The following is a 20,092-nucleotide window of genomic DNA, read 5'->3' as shown; positions in this document are numbered from 1 at the left end:
CTTCCTGCGGAATGATTGTCACTCCCCTCGCTTATCAAATTCCCAATATCATCAAGAAAAGCCCAACTTCCTGAGATCGCAGGTTCTACTTGGGATTTGGGAGGTTTGAGATAGTTCTGTAGTGAAAAGTTCAAACTCAGCAAAACCCATGAAACTAAGAAAGCAAAATGATTTAACAGCAGAAAGATAATATCCAATTTATTTTAACGAACGGCCTTCCATTTGGTGGAAGCTTTTTATAGTGGTGGGTCAATACTTACAGCTGGGAGAGCGAAGAATGAGACTCCTAACAGTGCAAATCCCGCTGCCAGCATCCGGCCCAGCCACGTGTGTGGCGTTTTGTCACCGTAACCAATCGTCGTTAGTGTAACCTGTCAAGTTGGAAAGTGATAATGTTGAATAATCTTCTCGGATCAACTTCATATTGTCAATCACACTTAGCTCAATCACACATGAGGAGAAATGGGCTAAGGAAGCTTCGAGAATTGTTCAGATAAATATTAATATCCACTGGTCTGTAATGGACTTGTTAGAAAATAATATGGAACGGAATCAGAGTAGTGGAAACACTCAGTAGGTCAGGCAGCATCTATAGAGTGAGAAACAGATTTAACATTTCAGGATGGGGAAACTCGATCCAAACTCCTTCAAAGTTCTGTAATATTACTTCTGTTTCTTTTTTGTTGTTTCAGATTTCCAGCATCTGCAGATTTTTTCCTGATTTTCGGACCATGTCCAGGTCTGGCCTGGTACAGAGAGGAAACTAAACCCACTGAGGGTTTCATCACAGGACTTTATCAAAGACGGCACAGATGCCATATCAGAGGGGTGTTGACGAGACGGTCCTGGGAAAGTGATGCTACTGAGCATCACTGGTTATGGATACTGAAGACGTCCACAGAGTTCTTTCTGTGACTTGACTACACTTGCATTTTCTAGCTATTGTTCAACACGGAGACGCAGTGACTGATCAGCTGAGGGAGAATGCAAGGTGGGAATCAGAAGGGGGACACTTACCCACGAGTGTCCTGAACCCATGGAACTTCATGGAATGGCAACAGCTCTTCCTGTAACCACAAGATACTGCAGAGATACCACTCAGTATGTCACATCAGTCTCTCCTCCATAGACTTTATCTATACTTCTTGCTATCTCTATAAAGGAGCCAACATAATCAAAGACCTACCTGACCTAGACATTCTCTCTTCTCCCTCTCCCATCAGGCAGAAGATACAAAAGCCTGAAAGCACATTACACCAGGCTCAAGAATAACTGTTACTCACCCTTTATAAGAGTATTGAGTGGTTCCTTGGTTTGATAACATGGGCTCACCTTCCAGGGAGTCTCAAAGAACTATATGAATTATGAAATATTTATTCAAATACTCCCTTTGCTTATTACTCACATACCTCTTCTGAGCCAAGATCCCTTCTCATTCCTCCACTGATGCTAACCTGTAGGATTAGAGCTTACCACCACCTGCCCTGTCCCTTCCCGTCCCTAAATGTCCCATTTAGCCTGTCTTCCCAAAATATTATTCCTGGAGGGTTTCTACTTGGTATCCTTGCAGCTTCATATCTATATGGTTCTTAAATCAAATTCCATCTGTTTGTGCCACCTTTGTTATGGATGACCTTATTTTGGGAAGTGCCAACTTTTCCCTTGTGTGAGTCTAGTTGCTGGTGAACCTCTGTGCTCACCCTCCCTGTTTTGCATTCCCCATTTCACCAATAGCACCTTTCCCTTTCACCTTACCTCCCTACCTAGTCTTGCTGCTTGAAACTGTCTGCCCACTCGGCCACTCAACGATTTTACCCAGGAGAGAATGATGGCGATGAGGAGCAAATAAGAGAGAAGCCCACTCAAAACACTCAAATTTCTCATCTTGTGTTATCGTTTCCCCAGCGCTATCTCGGTTCTCAGTGGCAGAACCTGGTACTTCCCTGGGGTCAGTGAACCTCACCTCCCAGCTGGAGACTTTGAAGTCCTTGGGACCCAATACAGAATTCAACAATTTCAGATAACCATCCTGTCCTGTTGTGACTGAACTTGTTGATGCGATCTGAAGAGCAATCAGAGTTCCAGATCAAAGCCCGAAGATTGATAAGAGGTCCGGAGGTCAATTGGAGGTCTGGATCAAAGCCCGAAGGCCAATTGGGAGGACCAGACGTTGAGGCCTGATGCCCTGAGCCCTGAATCTGTAAACCACTGTGAGTCTGCTGAGGAAGTTGGGGCCCAGTCTCTGCAAATCCATGTCCTCTGGAGGTTGGAGGCTGAAGACAGCCCGTCCTGGGGTAAGAGAACTGTGCATGTACATAGGGAGGTAGGAACGGGGCTGGTTTCGCTGTGGTAGCTTTTTGCTTGGTATGTCCTGTTTTGTTGTGTTTTAAGTTGTTCTGACAAGTATTGTAGTCATGTTATGTTGGTGCCAGAATATACAGTGACACTTGCAGGCTGCCCAAAGCATATCCTTTAGCGTGCTGGTTGTTAATGCAAACAACACATTTCATTGTATGTTACCCTGCAATAAAGAAACCTGAATAAGAAATCTGAACTCTGAATTAGTTACAACGTAAAGTTGTTCATCGGTCAAATCTTCTCTCTACAAGTGCTGAGTATTCTAGCTTTCAGATTTCCAATGGTTCCTGAGCTCAATCTCTCCTGGTTCCAGCACTGTTGTTGCTTTGTCTCTCTCTGTTACGTCACTCTTGCAGAGAGGTCCTGCCTCTCTGGCAGCTCAGCTGTTACTTGGTCATCTTAGCAACGAGGTCTCCATCATATCACTGACTCAACTGCTCTTCTCTCCACCCCTCTCTCTTCAGCAACTTAAAACATTTGTTTTATCAATTTGCGACAAAGGGTGCCCGACCTTAACTCTGACCTGTTGAGTTTTCCCAGCATTTTCTTTTGTTACTGCATATTTCCAGTTCCTGCAGTTTTTTTTTGCTCTTCAATTGAAGTCAGCTTGTAGCTCTGAAATATGAACTAAGACTCAGCAGGTCAGACAGTGACTGTGAAGAGAGGATCAGAATTAATGTTTCAGGTCAAAGACCCTTCATCAGAGGTTGAGTGAAAACGATTACTTTTCAGTTGCAGAGGAGATGGGATGGATAGGACAAAGGGAATGTCTTTAATAGGATGAGGCCAGGGGTGTTGTGGGTATAAGATTCAGTGGCTATCAGGTTTTCTAGATGGTGGTAATATGGATTTTAAAAATAGCATATTGATAATAGGACATGCCAGCAGGTTGTCGTACTAACAGAGAGAGCAAAGTGGTGCCAATATCCTTGTAAATGGAACCTATTGGCTGCTCAGCAGTTATGCCAGTCAGTGTGTAGAGGCAGCTCTTTACTGGGGATGAATGCCTCCTCCAATCAGAGCCAAGGGGCCATCCCTACCTGAATTGTCAGCCAATTTTACCAGAATACCTTTCAATGGTTGTCTTTTTTTCCATGGAATTGGGGTGGGGCAATGCTAAGACACATTGGCTAATAATCCACTATTTTAGCCAGGTATACTTGTCCCATCTCCTGCTCACCAATACGGGGTAAAGCTAGTCCACATTGTTCTACTGCTTGGAGTGAATCATAGTGGGAAGCCATGTTCAGTTTCAAATTGCCCAAATAGCACACATCATTGTCCAGATAACTTGGGCTCTATGATGACTAAACACACTACACATAGCATCTTGCACAAGTTCCAGATCTGTTTCCCTACAGTCCACCTGATCAGCCTATGGATCTGGCAGGCTGAGATGTCCCACCACAGGTTATAAAGCAAGGACTCCTGGATCACTGATCTTTCCCTCTTCTCATATTGTCTGAAATAGCTTGCAAGGTGCTGGAGCAACTCAGTGAGTTGTGAGGGCACGAATCTTGTTGAGACCCTTCACGAGGAGTGATAACCAGCATAGAAAGGGGTGGAGCAAGAGATAGGTGGTGATAGGTAGAACTATGTGAGGGATGTGTGTGATAGGCACATGAGGAAGGAGATTGGAAATAGCTAGAGGCTGGGAGGGGAATAACAAAGGGCTGAAGATGATGGAATTGGATTGGAGAGGAAAGTGGAACATGGAATGGAGGGAGGGATTGATGCACCATCAATAACTCACTCTGAGACGTAAAGGCGAGATATTGGCTTTTATTGACTGGAAGAAGGAACAAACAGTGAGTGACCATCATACTACATCCTGGAGACTGAGAGGCCGGGCTCAGACCTCAATCGTCTTTATACCGGGGTCTGTGGGAGGAGCCACAGGAGCAGTCAGCAGGGGGCACGTCCAGACAGGTATATGTAGTTCACCACAGGGATATGCTGAAAGGAACCAATGGAAGGAGTGGAAGTAATGGACAGATGGAGATGCAGGGGAAAAAGAAAGATGTGGTGATGGGGGCCAAGTGGATTAAGATGAGAGACAAAAGGGACAGGTGGGGGAGTGGTTGCTCTAAGTTTCAGAATTCGATGTTCATGCTGCCAGGTTTGAGACTGCTGGAGGTTAAGATGCAGTTCCTCTAATCTGCATTTAGCTCTGACTTGGCATAGCTGGACACCGAGGATAGATGTGTCATAGAAACATAGAAAATAGGTGCAGGAGTAGGCCATTCGGCCCTTTGAGCCTGCACTGCCATTCAGTATGATCATGGCTGATCATCCAACTCAAAACCCTGTACCTGCTTTCTCTCCATACCCCCTGATCCCTTTAGCCACAAGGGCCATATCTAACTTCCTCTTAAATATAGCCAATGAACCTGCCTCAACTTTCCTGTGGCAGAAATTCCACAGATTCACTACTCTCTGTGTGAAGAAGTTTTTCCTCATCTTGGTCCTAAAAGGCTTCCCCTTTATCCTTAAACTGTGACCCCTCGTTCTGGACTTCCCCAACATCGGAAACAATCTTCCTGCATCTAGCCTGTCCAATCCCTTTAGAATCTTATATGTTTCAATAAGATCCCCCCCTCAATCTTCTAAATTCCAGTGAGTATAAGCCTAGTCGATCCAGTCTTTCTTCATATGAAAGTCCTGCCATCCCAGGAATCAATCTGGTGTCGATGTGGGAATTTAAGCAGCTGCACTGGGAGATCCAGGGGTCTAGAGTAGATGGAGCAAAGGTGCTCAGCAAATCTCCAGATTCACTTCCCTCTTGTCTAGCTCATCTGAGATGTTGACTCTGATTCTCTCACCATGCCCGCTGCCTGACTTACTGAGTATTTCCAGCAATTTTTGTAAACTGTCACACAAATAACAAGTGAAAATTGCTCGGATAATGCATCTGCCTATTAACATGACATCAGATCAGGAGAGCAAGCTTTATCGAAACATCTGAAACAACTATAATTAACCTACATGTCATCTTAGCATATGGGGCTGTTAAAACCTCAGTTCACTCAGCCTACTGGAGGCATGTCATGCAACAAGACAGTTTAGCCACAGATTTCCAGAGGGACATCTTTGGATGGCAAACACAACTAATAAATAGCTGGTAATGAATGCATAAAACAGTGTTTACCCTATCAAGAGCAAGCTAGCAGCTCGCCAACAACTAAATGGGCTGAAAGGCCAGTTTCTGTGCTGTAGCTCTCTATGACTCTGTGACTGACATTGGGATACCTCTCCCTTTCCCTCTACCCTTCCAACCACAAAATGACCCCCACCTCCACCACACACACACACACACACACACACACACACACACACACACTCACACTCACTCACACACACACACACACACACACACACACACACACACACACACACACACACACACACACACACTCACACTCACACACACACACACACACACACACACACACACACACACACACACACACACACACACACACACACACACACACACACACACACACCCTGAAAGGAAAAGACTTCTCTTTGGCTTTGACAGAACACAGAACACTTCATCTCAGCACACCCAGCCCTGAACCTTTGCCAGTAAAGGCTGTTCACGTCCTGGTGAGTTAACCTACCTGCACACTGGGAGCAAAGAGCAAGCTCCCAGCTCATTAGTTTGTTCCCACATCACTAGCAAACACAGGGCACTTGAAGAGCACATTACACAAACAGTACTGAGTCTGGACTTACTGTTCCCCACCAGAGGGAGTCTGCGTATGTCGAAAATTCTGTATTATCCTCCTTCTCAGCCAGGTAGACAAGGAACGAGGAGAAAATGAGGATTAAGAATCCAATGTACCAGGCTGTGATCAGCTCCTGCAACAGAATAACTCAACATCTTACTCTAATGCTTCAAATTTTAATAAATCATTTCAAACAAATAGATGTTTCAAGGTGTCTGTACACTGGTTGGGGTGAACATCACTTGTATGAGTGACTGAGCTATCCATACTGGGAAAGCCACCAAGTTCTTGTGAGACAACGTCACATGAGGTTGGGCTTTTCTCTTTGGAGTGAGAGGATATCAGGCAACTTGATAGGGGTGTATAAGATAATGAGAAGCATAGTTATTAGAGCAGACAGCCAGTATCTTTTTCCTCGGACAGCAGTGGCTAACACTGGAGAAAGTGAATGGAGGAAAAGTTAGAGGAGATGTCAGGGCTAAGTTTTTGCAGACAGAGTGGTGGATGCCTAGAACACACTGCTGGGTTGGTGGGTAGAGTACAAACCACCATTGTCTGTAAGGAGTTTGTACGTTCTCCCCACGACTGCATGAGTTTCCTCCGGGTGCTGCGGTTTCCTCCCACAGTCCAAACGTACCGGTTAGAGTTAGGGTTGGTGGGTTGTGAGCTACGTTGGCACCGGGAAGTGTGGTGACACTTGCGGGCTGCCCCCAGCACAATCCTGGGACTAAGCACAGTATGTTTTGATGTTTCGGAGTACATGTGACAAATAAAGCTACTCTTTGCGATTGGAGTATCTGGACAACTCTCTGATGGGCACAGAAATGTAAGGAAAATGGAGGTTTATGAATTGAGTAGGAGGGAAGGGTTAGACTTAAGATGGAGTACGTTTACACAGGTCGGTAAAATATCATGAGTAGTACTGTGCTGTACTACTCTAGGTTCTAGGTGCTACTTTCTACCATGGCTGATTTCACTGGGGCAGCGAGTGCCTGTGTTTCACAGTCACCAACTGTGAGGGGCATGTATTTCTTCTACTTGCCATCCAGCTGTCCCTCACAGGAGAGTGTTTATATTGGAAACTGAGCAGTTGACAAAGGCCTTTGGGTAACCATCCTGAGCTCATACACACACTGCACTTGGAACCGTTACTCTCACTATGTCGAAGGATGCTTTCGAGTCAATTTCCAAACTCTGCATGCAGAAGCCGAAACTTCCAGCTTGACAATTCTTAAACAGAGCCGTGGGAAATGTAGAGGCAGCATTCACCATGGGAGCTTGGAGTTCTCTGCCCTCACTGCGAGGCAGGTGACTTTGATTTGACGTGTCATGGATACAGATCTGGCAGCTCATTTACATCTCTCATGATGTTAATTATTATTAACACAAGAGATTCTGTGAGTGCTGGAAAGCCAGAAGAATGCACACAAAATGCTGTAGGAACTCAGCAGAGTACGCAGTATCTATGGAAATGAATAAACAGTTGCCATTTCTGGCTGAAACCCTGCTTCAGGGTTAATTATTATAAACTTTAAGGAAAATAATAGGGGTACATTTGATGGGTCGTTGGGTCAATGAGTTGATGGTTATTCAGTTTCTCTGTGGGTTGGTGTGTCACAGGGATTTTTGTGGGTTTGTGGGTCAATGGAGTACCGTGGAGCAGATTGGGCTTGGCTGGGCTTCATTTCGCATGGGTGAAGATACCAGCTGACTGGGGGGGGGAGGGGCAAGAGGGGGAATTGCTCTATCCTCTGGAACTGCCCCAGAGGAGCAGGAACAGAGGGTTGATCTTGGCCATCTCCCCTGTTCCACATAAAACAATCTTCCCTCAAAGACGTTCCTTGTCACCTCAAAATATTCACTAACACTCCTAAATAAATTCATGCTGATTGCCTGTTGCTTGAGTAAACATCATCCCTCAGAACTTTTTCTGATAAGTTCCCTCCATGGGTATCAGTTCCCTTCTTTAGCAATGGTAGAGGGCCAATTGCCACTGGTCATTTGGGAGGCAACAAACTGGGCAGTCAGTAAGGCTGTGATCACTTCCATCTGCGCTGTGTGTCATCACTAGCTAGTTGTCCAGAAGTTCAAACACGAAACAGAATGAGTGGGAAGTTGAGTGGGGCAGTGCAGGATGGGCACAGTGAAGGAGAGCGAAGGGAAGGAAAGTGACATGGAAACATGAGGAACGGAGACGGTTATTAGAGAGCGCAGAGCCCGCACTGACCTTACTGTGAGCATACACCACGGACCCCAACAGCTTCCAGGTCCCTCCCCTGCGATCCATCCGGACCATACGGAGGATCTGTAGGAAGCGCATGCTGCGAAGCGCTGAAGTGGCGAAGATGTTGCCCTTGGTCCCGGCAGCTATCACCGCCACGGAGGCCACGAACACGATGAAGTCTGCAAGGTGGAGACACAGCACTGAGTTGGAATATCGGCCAAATCTCCCGATGGCTTGTAGACATGACTGGAGAACCAGCTAGCTCAAGGTCACGTTTACAACAATGTGGACCTCCAAGTCCACAACAGCAGCTAAGCGGACAGTGTAATTGATAAATTAGGCTATCGTTGTCATATGTACTGAGATATAGTGAAAAGCTTTTGCTTGTCGTCGAGACAGATCATTCCATGCATTAAGTAAAAGATGAGAATGAAGCAGAAGGTAGAAAATAGCATAACAGGTAGAGAGAAAGTGCAGTGCAGGCAGACAAATAAAGTGCAAGGACCGTGACCAGGTTCACTGAGATAGACTTCATCTTTGTCATGTAAGAGTTTTTTTTCTGGAGTTTTATAACAGCAGGGTAGAAGTTGACCTTGGGCCGAGTTGCATGTGTTCTTAAGCTTTTGTATCTTCCATCTTTTGAAAGATAATTTCCAAAAGATACTTTAAATTCCTCAGTGTTATCATTTCAGAGAACCTGTCCTGGGCCCAGTACATAAGTGGAATTACAAAGAAAGCACGGCAGCGTCTCTACTTCCCTAGAAGTTTGTGAAGATTCGGCATGACATCTAAAACTTTGACAAACTTCTATAGATGTGTGGTGGCATCCACAACTTGGTATAGAAACACCAGTGCCCTTGAACAGAAATTGCTACAAAATAGTTGTGGATATGGCCTCGTCCATTACTGGTAAAGCCATCTCCACCACTGAGTACATCTATACGCCTCGTTGTCGCAGGAAAGAAGCATCAATAATCAGGGGCCTCTGCTGCCTAGGCCATGCGCTGTTCTTGCTGAAAGAAGGTACAGGAGCCTCAGGACTCACATCACCAGGTTCAGGAACAATGATTAACCCCAAACATCAGGCTCTTGAACCAAAAGGACTAACTTCACTCAATTTCACTTGCCTCTTCACTGAACTGTTCCTACAGCCTATGGACTCACTTTCGAGGACTCTTCATCTCATGTTCTCAACATTTATTGCTTATTTATCTATTTATTATTTCCTTTTTTTGCAGTTTGCTGTCTTTTGCAGACTGGTTGTTTGTTCTGTTGAGAGCAGTCTTTCATTGACTCTATTTTAGTTCCTGGATTTATTAAGTGGGCCCACAAGCAAACAAATCTCAGGGTTGTGTTTGGTGACACATATGTACTTCAATAATAAATTTACTTTGAACTTGGGAAGGCAGAGGAGAGAAAATGACTGGGGTGAGGGGGTTGTTTGATGATGCTGGCTGCTCTACCAAGGCAGCAGGAAGGGCAGACAGAGTCCAGAAAGGGGAAACTGGTTTTCACTGTCTGTGTTCAGGGACTTTGCCCAGGTCATCACAGCTGTCTAGTCAGATATATGACTCTGTAGCCTTAGAGAAGTTGTCAGAGCTAAATCTACTCTTATAGACAAACGACTTCTACAGACGCCCCCACAAAGCATCATGCAGTGTGTGGAAATGTCAAGTCTTGTCTCTTCTCCCTCCAAAGAAAGGGATTTGGATGGCTTGCAATACTCCTGCACTGGCCAAGTTGGTCCGACACTATCCACAAGCCCTCAGTCAGGGAGCAGGGAGAATTTGCCCTAAACAATGAACTGGCTCCTCGACATCATCCTCTGCTTAGTTTTATTCAGGCCTCACACTCCCGCCTCCTCACCATTTGAGGAGGCCTGGCTTTTCCTCACATTTCTGGCCCTACCACGTCCTCACACTCCCCACACCTGCACCAATCTAGACTGCAATCAACACAAGATGAAGACATTTGTAATTTGAGAGCCAAGAAGAAGGAGGTGGGTGGGGGCATGGAAGCAGAGGTAAAGGTGCTGAATGGAGGCCGTCTCTGTAGACAAACAGCTGCTTAGCCCCACAAGGGGAGATATCAGGTGAGCAGTGAGATGTCCACATTCATTCATTACACAACCAGCAGCTTGTCTTGTAAAATGTGAAAGGATTCCATATTCCAATGGCTCCATCGGCCCGGAGACACACTTCCACGGTCAACCTGGACATTTCCAGTCAACCAGGCTATCCAATAGCAGGAGAGCATTGCAAAGCTTAGCGCCTATCAGGGAGCAGTGAGAAGTGACCAGAGCAGCTCAGTTCAGGATGTAAGAGAGAGGAGAATCAGAATCACTGGCTTACGTTGTGAAATCGGTTGTTTTGCTGTAGCAGTATGGTGCAATACATAAAGTACCATCAATTACAATAAGAAATACATATATGCCCTGGGTAAGATTTCTACGCTACACTGTGAGATATTTTTATTTTAGCAGTCTTCTGTAAAAGTAGTGTATCCTGCAAGCAAGAGTGCTTTGGCTTCGGCTAAAGATAAGGAGCCATGTTGTCCAAGTCAGGAATGTGGTGTTAATCGATCAGGGTGGCTTGATACGTGTTGTATCTTGCTGCCCAGTGGAACATCCAAGAGTGCTGGGTGGGAGCAGATTTCTGAAGGAGAGTAGCACGGTTTGGGGGCTTTTTTCAGGGAGCTGTGGAGCGGGCACAAAGGAAGATGCCGCAGAATGCTGTTCGGAGGAGTAAGAAGTGCTTTCTGAGATGAATGGCTCCAAGGAAGAAGTGCCAATATAACCGTATAACAATTACAGCACAGAAACAGGCCATCTTAGCCCTCCTAGTCCATCCCGATGCTTACACTCACCTTGTCACACCAACCCGCACTCAGCCCATAACCCTCCATTCCTTTCCTATCCATATACCTATCCAATTTTACTTTAAATGACAATACCGAACCTGCCTCTACTACTTCTACTGGAAGCTCATTCCACACAGCTACCACTCTCAGAGTAAAGAAATTCCCCCTCGTGTTACCCTTAAAATTTTGCCCCCTAACTCTCAACTCATGTCCTCTTGTTTGAATCTCCCCTACTCTCAATGGAAAAAGTCTATCCATGTCAATTCGATCTATCCCCCTTATTTTTTTAAATACCTCTATTAAGTTCCCCCTCAACCTTCTACGCTCCAAAGAATAAAGACCTTTGTTCAGCCCTTCCCTGTAACTTAGGTGCTGAAACCCAAGTAACATTCTAGTAAATCTCCTCTGTCCTCTCTCTATTTTGTTGACATCTTTCCTATAATTCCGTGACCAGAAATGTACACAATAATCCAAATTTGGCCTCACCAATGCCTTGTACAATTTTAACGTTACATCCCAACTCCTATACTCAATGCTCTGATTTATAAAGGCCAGCATACCAAAAGCTTTCTTCACCACCCTATCCACATGAGATTCCACCTTCAGGGAACTATGCATCATTATTCCTAGATCACTCTGTTCTACTCCTGAGAGAGCCAGTTCATTTGAGATGGTCTTTGAGGGAGGTTCAGTCTGTGGCTAGTTCAGAACGGGGGTTCAGTGCACGAGGAAAGCGATACCCCCGACTAGTCCAGAAATGAGCTCCAATGTTCACGTGCCACATCAGACTAGTTTAACAGTAAACTAGTAACCCTTTTATTTTATTTTATTTTTTCTGTAACTGTAAATTTGGCAAATACATTTATTTATAATTTTATGTCGGAGTACAATCTGTTAATTTTCTGGCGAGCGATAACTTTACGTGGAGGAGTATTTACACAGCATTCACAACGATCAATGTTCCTTCGTCGGAACATCCCAACTTTCCTGTTTGGTTGAACCCCAAATCATACCGACTCTAGATGTATATTGTTTATGAAAGGTGGCCTTCTCACCACTGAGTCATGTGGCTGTTAGCAGAGTTAGATAATTAGCCAGGTTTGTATATGAATGCCAGTGAGAGGGTTACACATGTAAATGTGTATATATATATATATGTACGTGGTGCAAAAAGAGAACAACAATATTGAGATAGTGTTCAGAAACCTGATGGTGGAGTGGAAAAAGCTGTCCCTAATATGTTGAGTGGCTTCAGGCTCCTGGCCTCCTCCCTGATGTAGCAATAAGTAAAGAGTATTTCCTGCGTGATGGGGTCCTTAATAATAGATGCCGTCTTGTTGAAGATGTTTTGAATATTTTTTGAAAAAATCTTCCATTTAAAAAAAAGACATTTATTATTAGGATCTGGAATTCCCTGGTGGCCTTATTGTCCATCCCATTTGTCTTTGAACCAAGGAGTTTGCTGGGCCATTTCAGTGTTACCCATCTCAGGCCTGGAGTCATGTACAGGGCTGGAAAGTGGCAGTAAGGTTGAAGGTTGACTGTGACCTCAGTGAACGGTAGACCAGACCCAAAGGGTTGAAGCACCAACTCTTGCTACATCTTCTGTACTTAAGTTCACAGTCACCAGAGACAGTTCAGCAATTGTGTAAAAGTCAAGAATGTGGCAGTGGGTAAGGTGGGGGAGGAGCAGGATCTGCTCCCAGTGTTGGGAGTTCAGGTAACTCAAGGCAGCAGTATGTCAGAATGTTGTCCTCTGCAAAAGTTTCAGTAAAGAGCAGATATAAGACCATAAGACATTGGAGCAGAATTAGGCCACCGTTTCATCATGGCTGATATGTTTTTTCTCTCAACCTCATTATCCTGCCTCCTCCCCATAACTAATCAAGAACATATCAAGCTCCCAATGACTAGGCTACCACAGCCTTCTGTGGCAACGAATTCCACAGATTCATCACCATGCGGCTAAAGATATTCCCCCCCAACTCTACTCTAAAGGAACGTTCTTGTATTCTGATGCTGCAACTCTACTCCTAGTCTGCCCCACGGCTGGAAACATCTTCTCAATGTTTACTCTGTCTAGGCCTTCCATAAGATCTCCCCTCATTTTCTAAACTCCATTGAGTACAGGCCCTGAGCTATTAAACATTAACCTCCTACATTAACCCTTTCACTCCCAGTAACATTCCCATGAACCTCTTTGGACACTTGTCAACGCCAGCACATCTTCTCTTACATATATATGTAATAGTGACTAAGTTTGGTCAGATTAGTTTATGTGTCTGGATTGCAGATGGCTTGTGGACAAAGGAGAGTCCCAAGCAAGCACACACTCAGCAGAATCTTCCCCTTGGAATGGTGCAGCTCAAAGTCATTGAGTAGAGTCTAGACTGGGGGTACTTGGAGATATGAGGAAGGGAGAGAAGCATCCTAACAGTTTGGCCCTGATCTTAGGTGCAGCTCAAGGTGTGGAACAGCTAGTAAGGTGGGAACCCTATGACATAGATCAACAGAAACTGATCCAATCCAATAGGTCAAAAGTACCAGCTCTGGGAGAAGTATCCCTGGACAGCCAGACATCTGATCAGGATAATTAGCAAAACATCTAATATGGACATGAGGGTGTAGTGGGAATGGGTTGGAGGGGATAGTCTAATGCAACGGTTTTTAGTTTTCTTAATTATGTAGAGAGATATCACCATTGGCCAGCAGGATGCTCAGGGGAAGGAGATCTTGGAAAGTTTATTTGAAAAGAAAGATGAGCTCCAACTGCAGTGTCACGGGACCATTTCCTAGTGGAAAGAGTAAATATTTTGGAGAAAGGTAGAATCGCAAGTCTGAAGCAGAAAAGGCACTGTCAATGACAGCTCCAAAAATGTGTCAGAAACATGCCTCATGAACAGCAGGTGCAAAGTTAATAAACTAAGAGGGAGAAATAGAATGAGAGTTACACAGCTCAGAGCTATTGAAATTGTACTAATGACCAACCACCCACTTATGCTATTCTCCTTTTAACTTTCCCATCAGCTCCTTTCATATTCCACCACTCACCAGCTTACAAGGAGTGACCCAGTGACCCGTATGGGTTTGGGATGTATGAAGGCACTGGAGCATCCAGAGGAAAACCGTACATTCACAGATTATGCAAACTCCACACAGACAGTGTGGGAAAAGATGGACCTGGGTTACTGATGCTGAGACATTGAAACTCCTAATTTATTCAATTATCTAAGTTTACATTTCCAAGTTCCCTTGGTGGGATTTGAACTCATACCTCTATAGTCCAGGACAAAGTAGAACAGAGAGACCTGGTGCACAGGTACATAGTTTCTTGAAAATGGCAATTTCAAGAGTTCAGATCTTATATGTGGTATATTAATGCCAATACAGCCAGCATACACCTTGGCTCCTTTGGTTACTATACTGATCTCAGACTACTATTGTGCCAGTTAAGGAATGGGGTTCATGCTTACAGGGAATTGCAGGCTGGGGCAGTACAGAGAGGACCACTGCCTACAATTCTGGTCACCAAATCACAGGAAGCATCTGTTAGTGCTAGAGAGAATGATATGCAGTTTCTCCAGCATGCTGGCTGAGATGCTTGAAGATTAAGACCACCAGCAAAACAGAAAAGCAATGAGCAGTCTCTCTGACGAGACTATGTTGCCTTGAAAACTTACAATCAAGGAGTGCTGGGAAGATTCACATGGATGAGAATTGTCATATGAGTGGAGATTTAGGAGACTGGACCTTTGTTATCTAGAGTTTAGGAGAATGGAAGGTGATCTCATTGAAAGATGTGGATTTTTTTTGGACTTGGACCCCAGGTGATGTTTCTCCTGATGGGGGAGCCATGGGCCACCGTCACAAAATAAAGAGGCTCTCACTTGGGACAGAGGTATGTAGAAGTGTCTTTGCCAAGAGTTTAAGGACTCTTTGGAACTTTTTACTCAAAAGGGATATGAGACCTTGTCAGTATAATCAAGACAGCGGTCTTTGGGTGGCCAGGTGTTGGGGGACATAGGGCTAGTGAAGAAAAATGGCACTTAGGTAAATGCAGAGCAGATGCAATGGGATAAATGATTTCCACGTCCTTCAATGTCTTATGCTCTTGTGTGATCACAGCTGAGATCTTGCTTCCCCCTGTAGATATGTGCATATTTGTGTACGATGCTAACATGCATATTGTGTAGGATACCAATATGTGTATTTGTGTAGGAATATGTCTTCAGTTACTTTGGTTGCCAGTTAAAACTGTTTTGTGTCTCTTCTCATTTCAGTGATATCCTGACTTGTACTGAAGTTGGGAATATTAAATGGTCAACATATGCACTGTCAGGGCAGATGGTGTTTTGTGAGAACTCTATTGGTGAGGAGAGTTCATGTTAGCAGGGCATACCGAATCAGGAGTTAGGAAAGAGGATGACCTATCCCAGAAAGAAACAAGACAACAACCAGCAGACCAGTTTAAAAGGTGAGGAACAACTAATTTTATAGAAAGGTTCATTGTGATTAAACCCCTCTAAATATCTTGAACTTTGCTTCACAGTCTACAAGTCTTCAATCAATTCAAAAGCTATTTCTTAAACAACTAGATTAATATTAGTTATTTTTCTGCATCACATTAGTTTCAGGAATTGACAATTACACTTGACAAAACTGAAAGGGATTGTTTATAACAAAGCTGATATCAAGGCTCAAAAACGTAACAACAGGTAATTTGTTGGAGGAACAGAGCTGGTTGAGCAGCATTGTTGGGGCAAGGGAAATGTCTACATTTTGGATTAATATCTTGCATTCGCACTCCATGAATCATGAAAAGATTTTAGAAATGATCACCTAAATTGGACGCAGAGGGAACTGCATGCAGTCCAGAACAAGAGGGTGTGAGGGTATATCTTCAACAGTACAAGGAACTATGTCTCGTGCCACATTAATAAAGCCACCAGTTGCTGGACGTTAGCCACTCTGAAGATGAAAGGAGCATGTTGGTGGCACATTGGATGCAAAGCTGTAAATGAGTTGCTGGAACTTGAGCCGTGGTTACTTCATCTCACAAGCACCTACTATGTTGGTTGGGTTGATTAGGCAGCCATCCATCTTCTGAAGATCCCAGGGATGACCACAGATATTCCTAGTTCATAGACCACCCCAATTACCATAGGAAATGATCCCTCATTGAGAGGCTGAGGAGTGAGGAAACAGTGAGCACTTCTATGTGGAGAGAAGTGCAAACGTGGTAGCCAAGGCATTTGCTATTGATGGGAAATTATTGAGAATAAGGTAGTTAGTTGAAATGAAACACAATAGTATTTCCAAGGATACCAACGCTACTAAAAGAAGGTAGTGGTTTGGTTTAGCTTATCATCATTTTTGTATGAAATCTAGCACTATGAAAAGCTTGTCTTGCATACTGTTCTTTTGAATCAATTCATTATATAGTCCATTGAGGTAATACAAGATAAAACAATAAAACACAAAATAAAGGGTAGCAGCTACAGATAAAGGGCAGTGCAGATAGGCAATAAGGTGCAACACAGCTCTGCCTGTGAATGCAAGAAACTGCAGAAAGTTGTAAGCAAAGCTTAGTAAAATGGGGAAACTAGCCTCCCTTCCATGGACTGTCTATACTTCCTGCTGCCTTGGTAAAGTAGCCAAAATAATCAAAGAACCCCCACCCCCACCCCCACCCCACCTTCTCCCCCCTCTCATTGGGCAGGAGATACAGCACCTTGAAAGCATGCAAGATCAGGCTCAAGGACAGCTTCTATCCCAGTGTTACTAGACTACTGAATGGTTTCCGAGTATGGTAAGATACATTCTTGACTTCGCACTTTACCTCGTTACGGCTTTGCACCTTATTAGACAATGCACTGCATTTTATCTGTAGACGATAAGGTAGATTGTGAAGTCAAGAGTCTACTTTATCATACTTCTCAATCCTCAACCCTTCTCAACCTCAGCACATTGACATAAACAGAAGCATATGTAACACCCCCCCCCCCCCACACACACACTACAACCTTCCTAAAGTAAGTGATCAGCGCTTCTGTCTTGCTGATATTGAGGGATATCTCAGTCCAACTCGTGGCTGTTTGTGATCAGGCCCACTACAGTGGTAAATTGTGAATCAGGAAAATTTCGGAAGAGTTACATGAAAACCATGAGTTACATGATTGCGAAAAATGTAAATACCCACTGAAAAGTTAAAACTGCCGATGAAAAGATAGGTATTTAGAGTATGTGGAATAAGTTCCTGTTTTCTTTCTCAGTGAGGTAATTAGTGAGAGTCAGCCTCCTTCTGTGGGATTTGAATGGCTATTAATGGCACAATTCACTGATGAACTGATCAGCAGAAATCGTAATTTGTTTTGAACTGATGTCGGGTAATTATCGGAGTGTTTACATAAATGATCTAATTTGAGATCTCTGCAGAGAACCACCACGGAGAGCTAGAGCAGCAAATTCTGCAAATAGCCCCCAGGATCACAGCATGTCGCGGCCGTTAAAAATGGCAGGACAAGAACTCGGGAAATCAGCATTGTTACATGGTTGTTGAGTGATCTTCTCAATTTAAGATTGTAACCCAAGATATGGGAGAGTTAATTGGCAATGTCAGAAGTGTTCAAAACTAAATCTTTACTTGTTTGCGTTAATGACAAAAAGTAACTACTCAATGTGGAAACATTTCTAAAAATAAAGCATAGCTTTGAAGAATTGCTTGGGAACTGCCACTGTTGATTGGCTTTTGAGAATGATTGATCCAAGGTTATTCTGCGTGGAGCGTTCCCTTTTAAGTGCCTCCAAAAGCATACGTCATCTCAGAAGTAATGGGCACCAGGAAACGGGACGTCACTGCAGTGATGATTTGGGGCCTTGCAATTAAAGCAGGAAACTATTCGCCTATTTACCTGCTCTCCATTTGAGGGAGTGGACAAAACTAATAGCGAAATTTGACAAGAGGACGCAGAAACGGCGTGAAGGCGACTTACACCCTAGCAGACACTTTGGTAGAAAACACAGATGGTTCCTAACGTGAACTCACTGCGAGGTAGCCCATTGAGGCATACTCTCCACTGCAGAAAACCTCACGCAGCATAGAGTATGGCTGCAATAGACCCAGCAACGAGCGAGATCCTTCAAATTCAATGAAAGAGAGATAAAGACCCTGCCTGACATGAATCCCCCCGGGGCCACGCAAGGAACAGGTTGTCCGCCCCACAGAGTGACTCACTATGCAACACAGAGCTAATTCTCAATACAGTCACGGGATCGGGCAGAGAATGGAGGCATAGTTTGGGCGGGCATCAAAGTGGGCACATAGATGGTGGGCAGAAAGGCCTGTTCTCACACGGTAGGTCAGGGCACGGAAATAGAGAGCCCATTCCAGTAGGTGGAGGGGGGGATTCCATTGCTCCTACGTGATCCTGGGAAGCATGATGCGAGGGCTTTCTCCGTGTTGGTCTCCCCCCGCCCCCGTCAATTTAGTGTCCCTTGCAGCCGTCACCTACACATCTGCTGGAGCTTCCGTTGTTGCTGCACTCACCCCGCTCCAGCCTCCTCCCGCGCTGAATTCGGTCGGCCCTCTTGTCCAACGGCGCTCTCATCATGATAAAAAAAAATGGCAACCTGGTCTACAAGGGGCACCCTGACACCAAGAGCGAGCACCGACCAACATACTCGTGCAGTGGAGAGCTTGAATTGGATAGGAACGTGGGAGATTGATGGGCAATGTGGTGGAGGTGTACAAATTAAGAGTGGTATTGATGTGGTGGATGCAAGCAGGCGGTTTCCACTGAGGTTGGGTGGGACTACAGGTCATAGGTTAGGGGTGAGAGGCAGTCTGAGGGGTAACTTTACTCAGAGGGTGGTTACTGATTAGTAACCAACTGTTGATTCCACGCCAAGGTTTGGCTTCTTAAGAGCAAATGTCGTTTTCGATCTGCAACCTGACCCATCACATATCCAGCCCTTCAATAAGAATGGACGCTCGTAAGCAGGCAGTGTCCGCTTCAAGTACTGGGTCTAGAAACACGTTATTCGTGTTCTGGCCAGCACTGAGCTTACCAGGCTGTTCAGGGTCTGCTCACCCGGTGGAAAGTGGACCCCAGTGAGTTTAAGCGTGCAGGAGTCACGTCCCTGGTGAATTTACACGGTTCTTATAGTGTTTCACAATCGCAATTTCCGAATAGAATTCTGTACACAACTCAACAACCAGGTTAAGCATAGCCAAATCCTCCAAACAAGTTACCAAATACAATTTCCGTGTAATGAAGACTATATAGATGTGGCTATTCTGTTGTTGTGTGCGTTTCGCTAACTCGCTGAATGACGGATGCGGGCAGTCAGTCCCCCCCGCCGGGAAGTTGGATTGGAAGCTTGTTGGGATTCCCCTACATGTGGACTTCACTTGTTATTTTTAAACCGGGTGGTGGAATGTTCACATCTGTTGCTCCGGCACATCACATTTGACTCCGCTGCTGGGCGCAGAGATGCCGTTCCCAGCGCTTGCCTAAGAAGCCGTGTGGTTAATGAATTTCTTGAGATTGCTCCGAGAATATTAGTCAATGTATTTCTGTGAAGGGTAAATAGTATTTGCTGCAGTTCTTTGTGGGTGAAACAACTAAAGTCAATAGAGGGCAGTCGGTGGGTGTAGCGGTTTATTTAGACTTCCAGAAGGCATTCGATAAGGTGCAACATGAAAAACTGGTGAACAAGCTCGTGGTATTGGGGATGTGTGTTAACACGGACTAAAGAGTGGTTAGTGCGTAGAGTAAGACAAACTGATCTTTTTCAGGCTGGAAAGATGATTTGATTTAAACATAGAAACCCTACAGCACAATACAGGCCCTTCGGCCCACAGAGCTGTGCCGAACATGTCCCTACCTTAGAAATTACTAGGGTTACCCATAGCCCTCTA

The 20,092-nt window shown here is 44.7% G+C and overlaps 1 protein-coding gene across 1 annotated transcript; it reads right to left on the bottom strand.

Annotated features, from left to right (window-relative positions):
- Positions 1-151: 151 nt before the first annotated feature.
- Positions 152-18,779, bottom strand: LOC132388200 (potassium voltage-gated channel subfamily KQT member 4-like). The gene is made up of 4 exons (XM_059960552.1): positions 18,719-18,779; positions 8,317-8,492; positions 6,097-6,222; positions 152-371 (listed from the first exon to the last, which is right to left on the bottom strand). The coding sequence occupies exons 1-4, from the start codon at positions 18,777-18,779 to the stop codon at positions 237-239; spliced, it is 498 nt and encodes a 165-aa protein (XP_059816535.1). The 3' UTR covers positions 152-236.
- Positions 18,780-20,092: the final 1,313 nt, after the last annotated feature.

The sequence above is a fragment of the Hypanus sabinus genome, unplaced genomic scaffold (genome assembly GCF_030144855.1).
Source record: "Hypanus sabinus isolate sHypSab1 unplaced genomic scaffold, sHypSab1.hap1 scaffold_2764, whole genome shotgun sequence".
NCBI classification, from domain to species: domain Eukaryota; kingdom Metazoa; phylum Chordata; class Chondrichthyes; order Myliobatiformes; family Dasyatidae; genus Hypanus; species Hypanus sabinus.
Note: the sequence above shows the minus strand (reverse complement) of the source record. Positions and strands in the feature narration are given on the sequence as shown.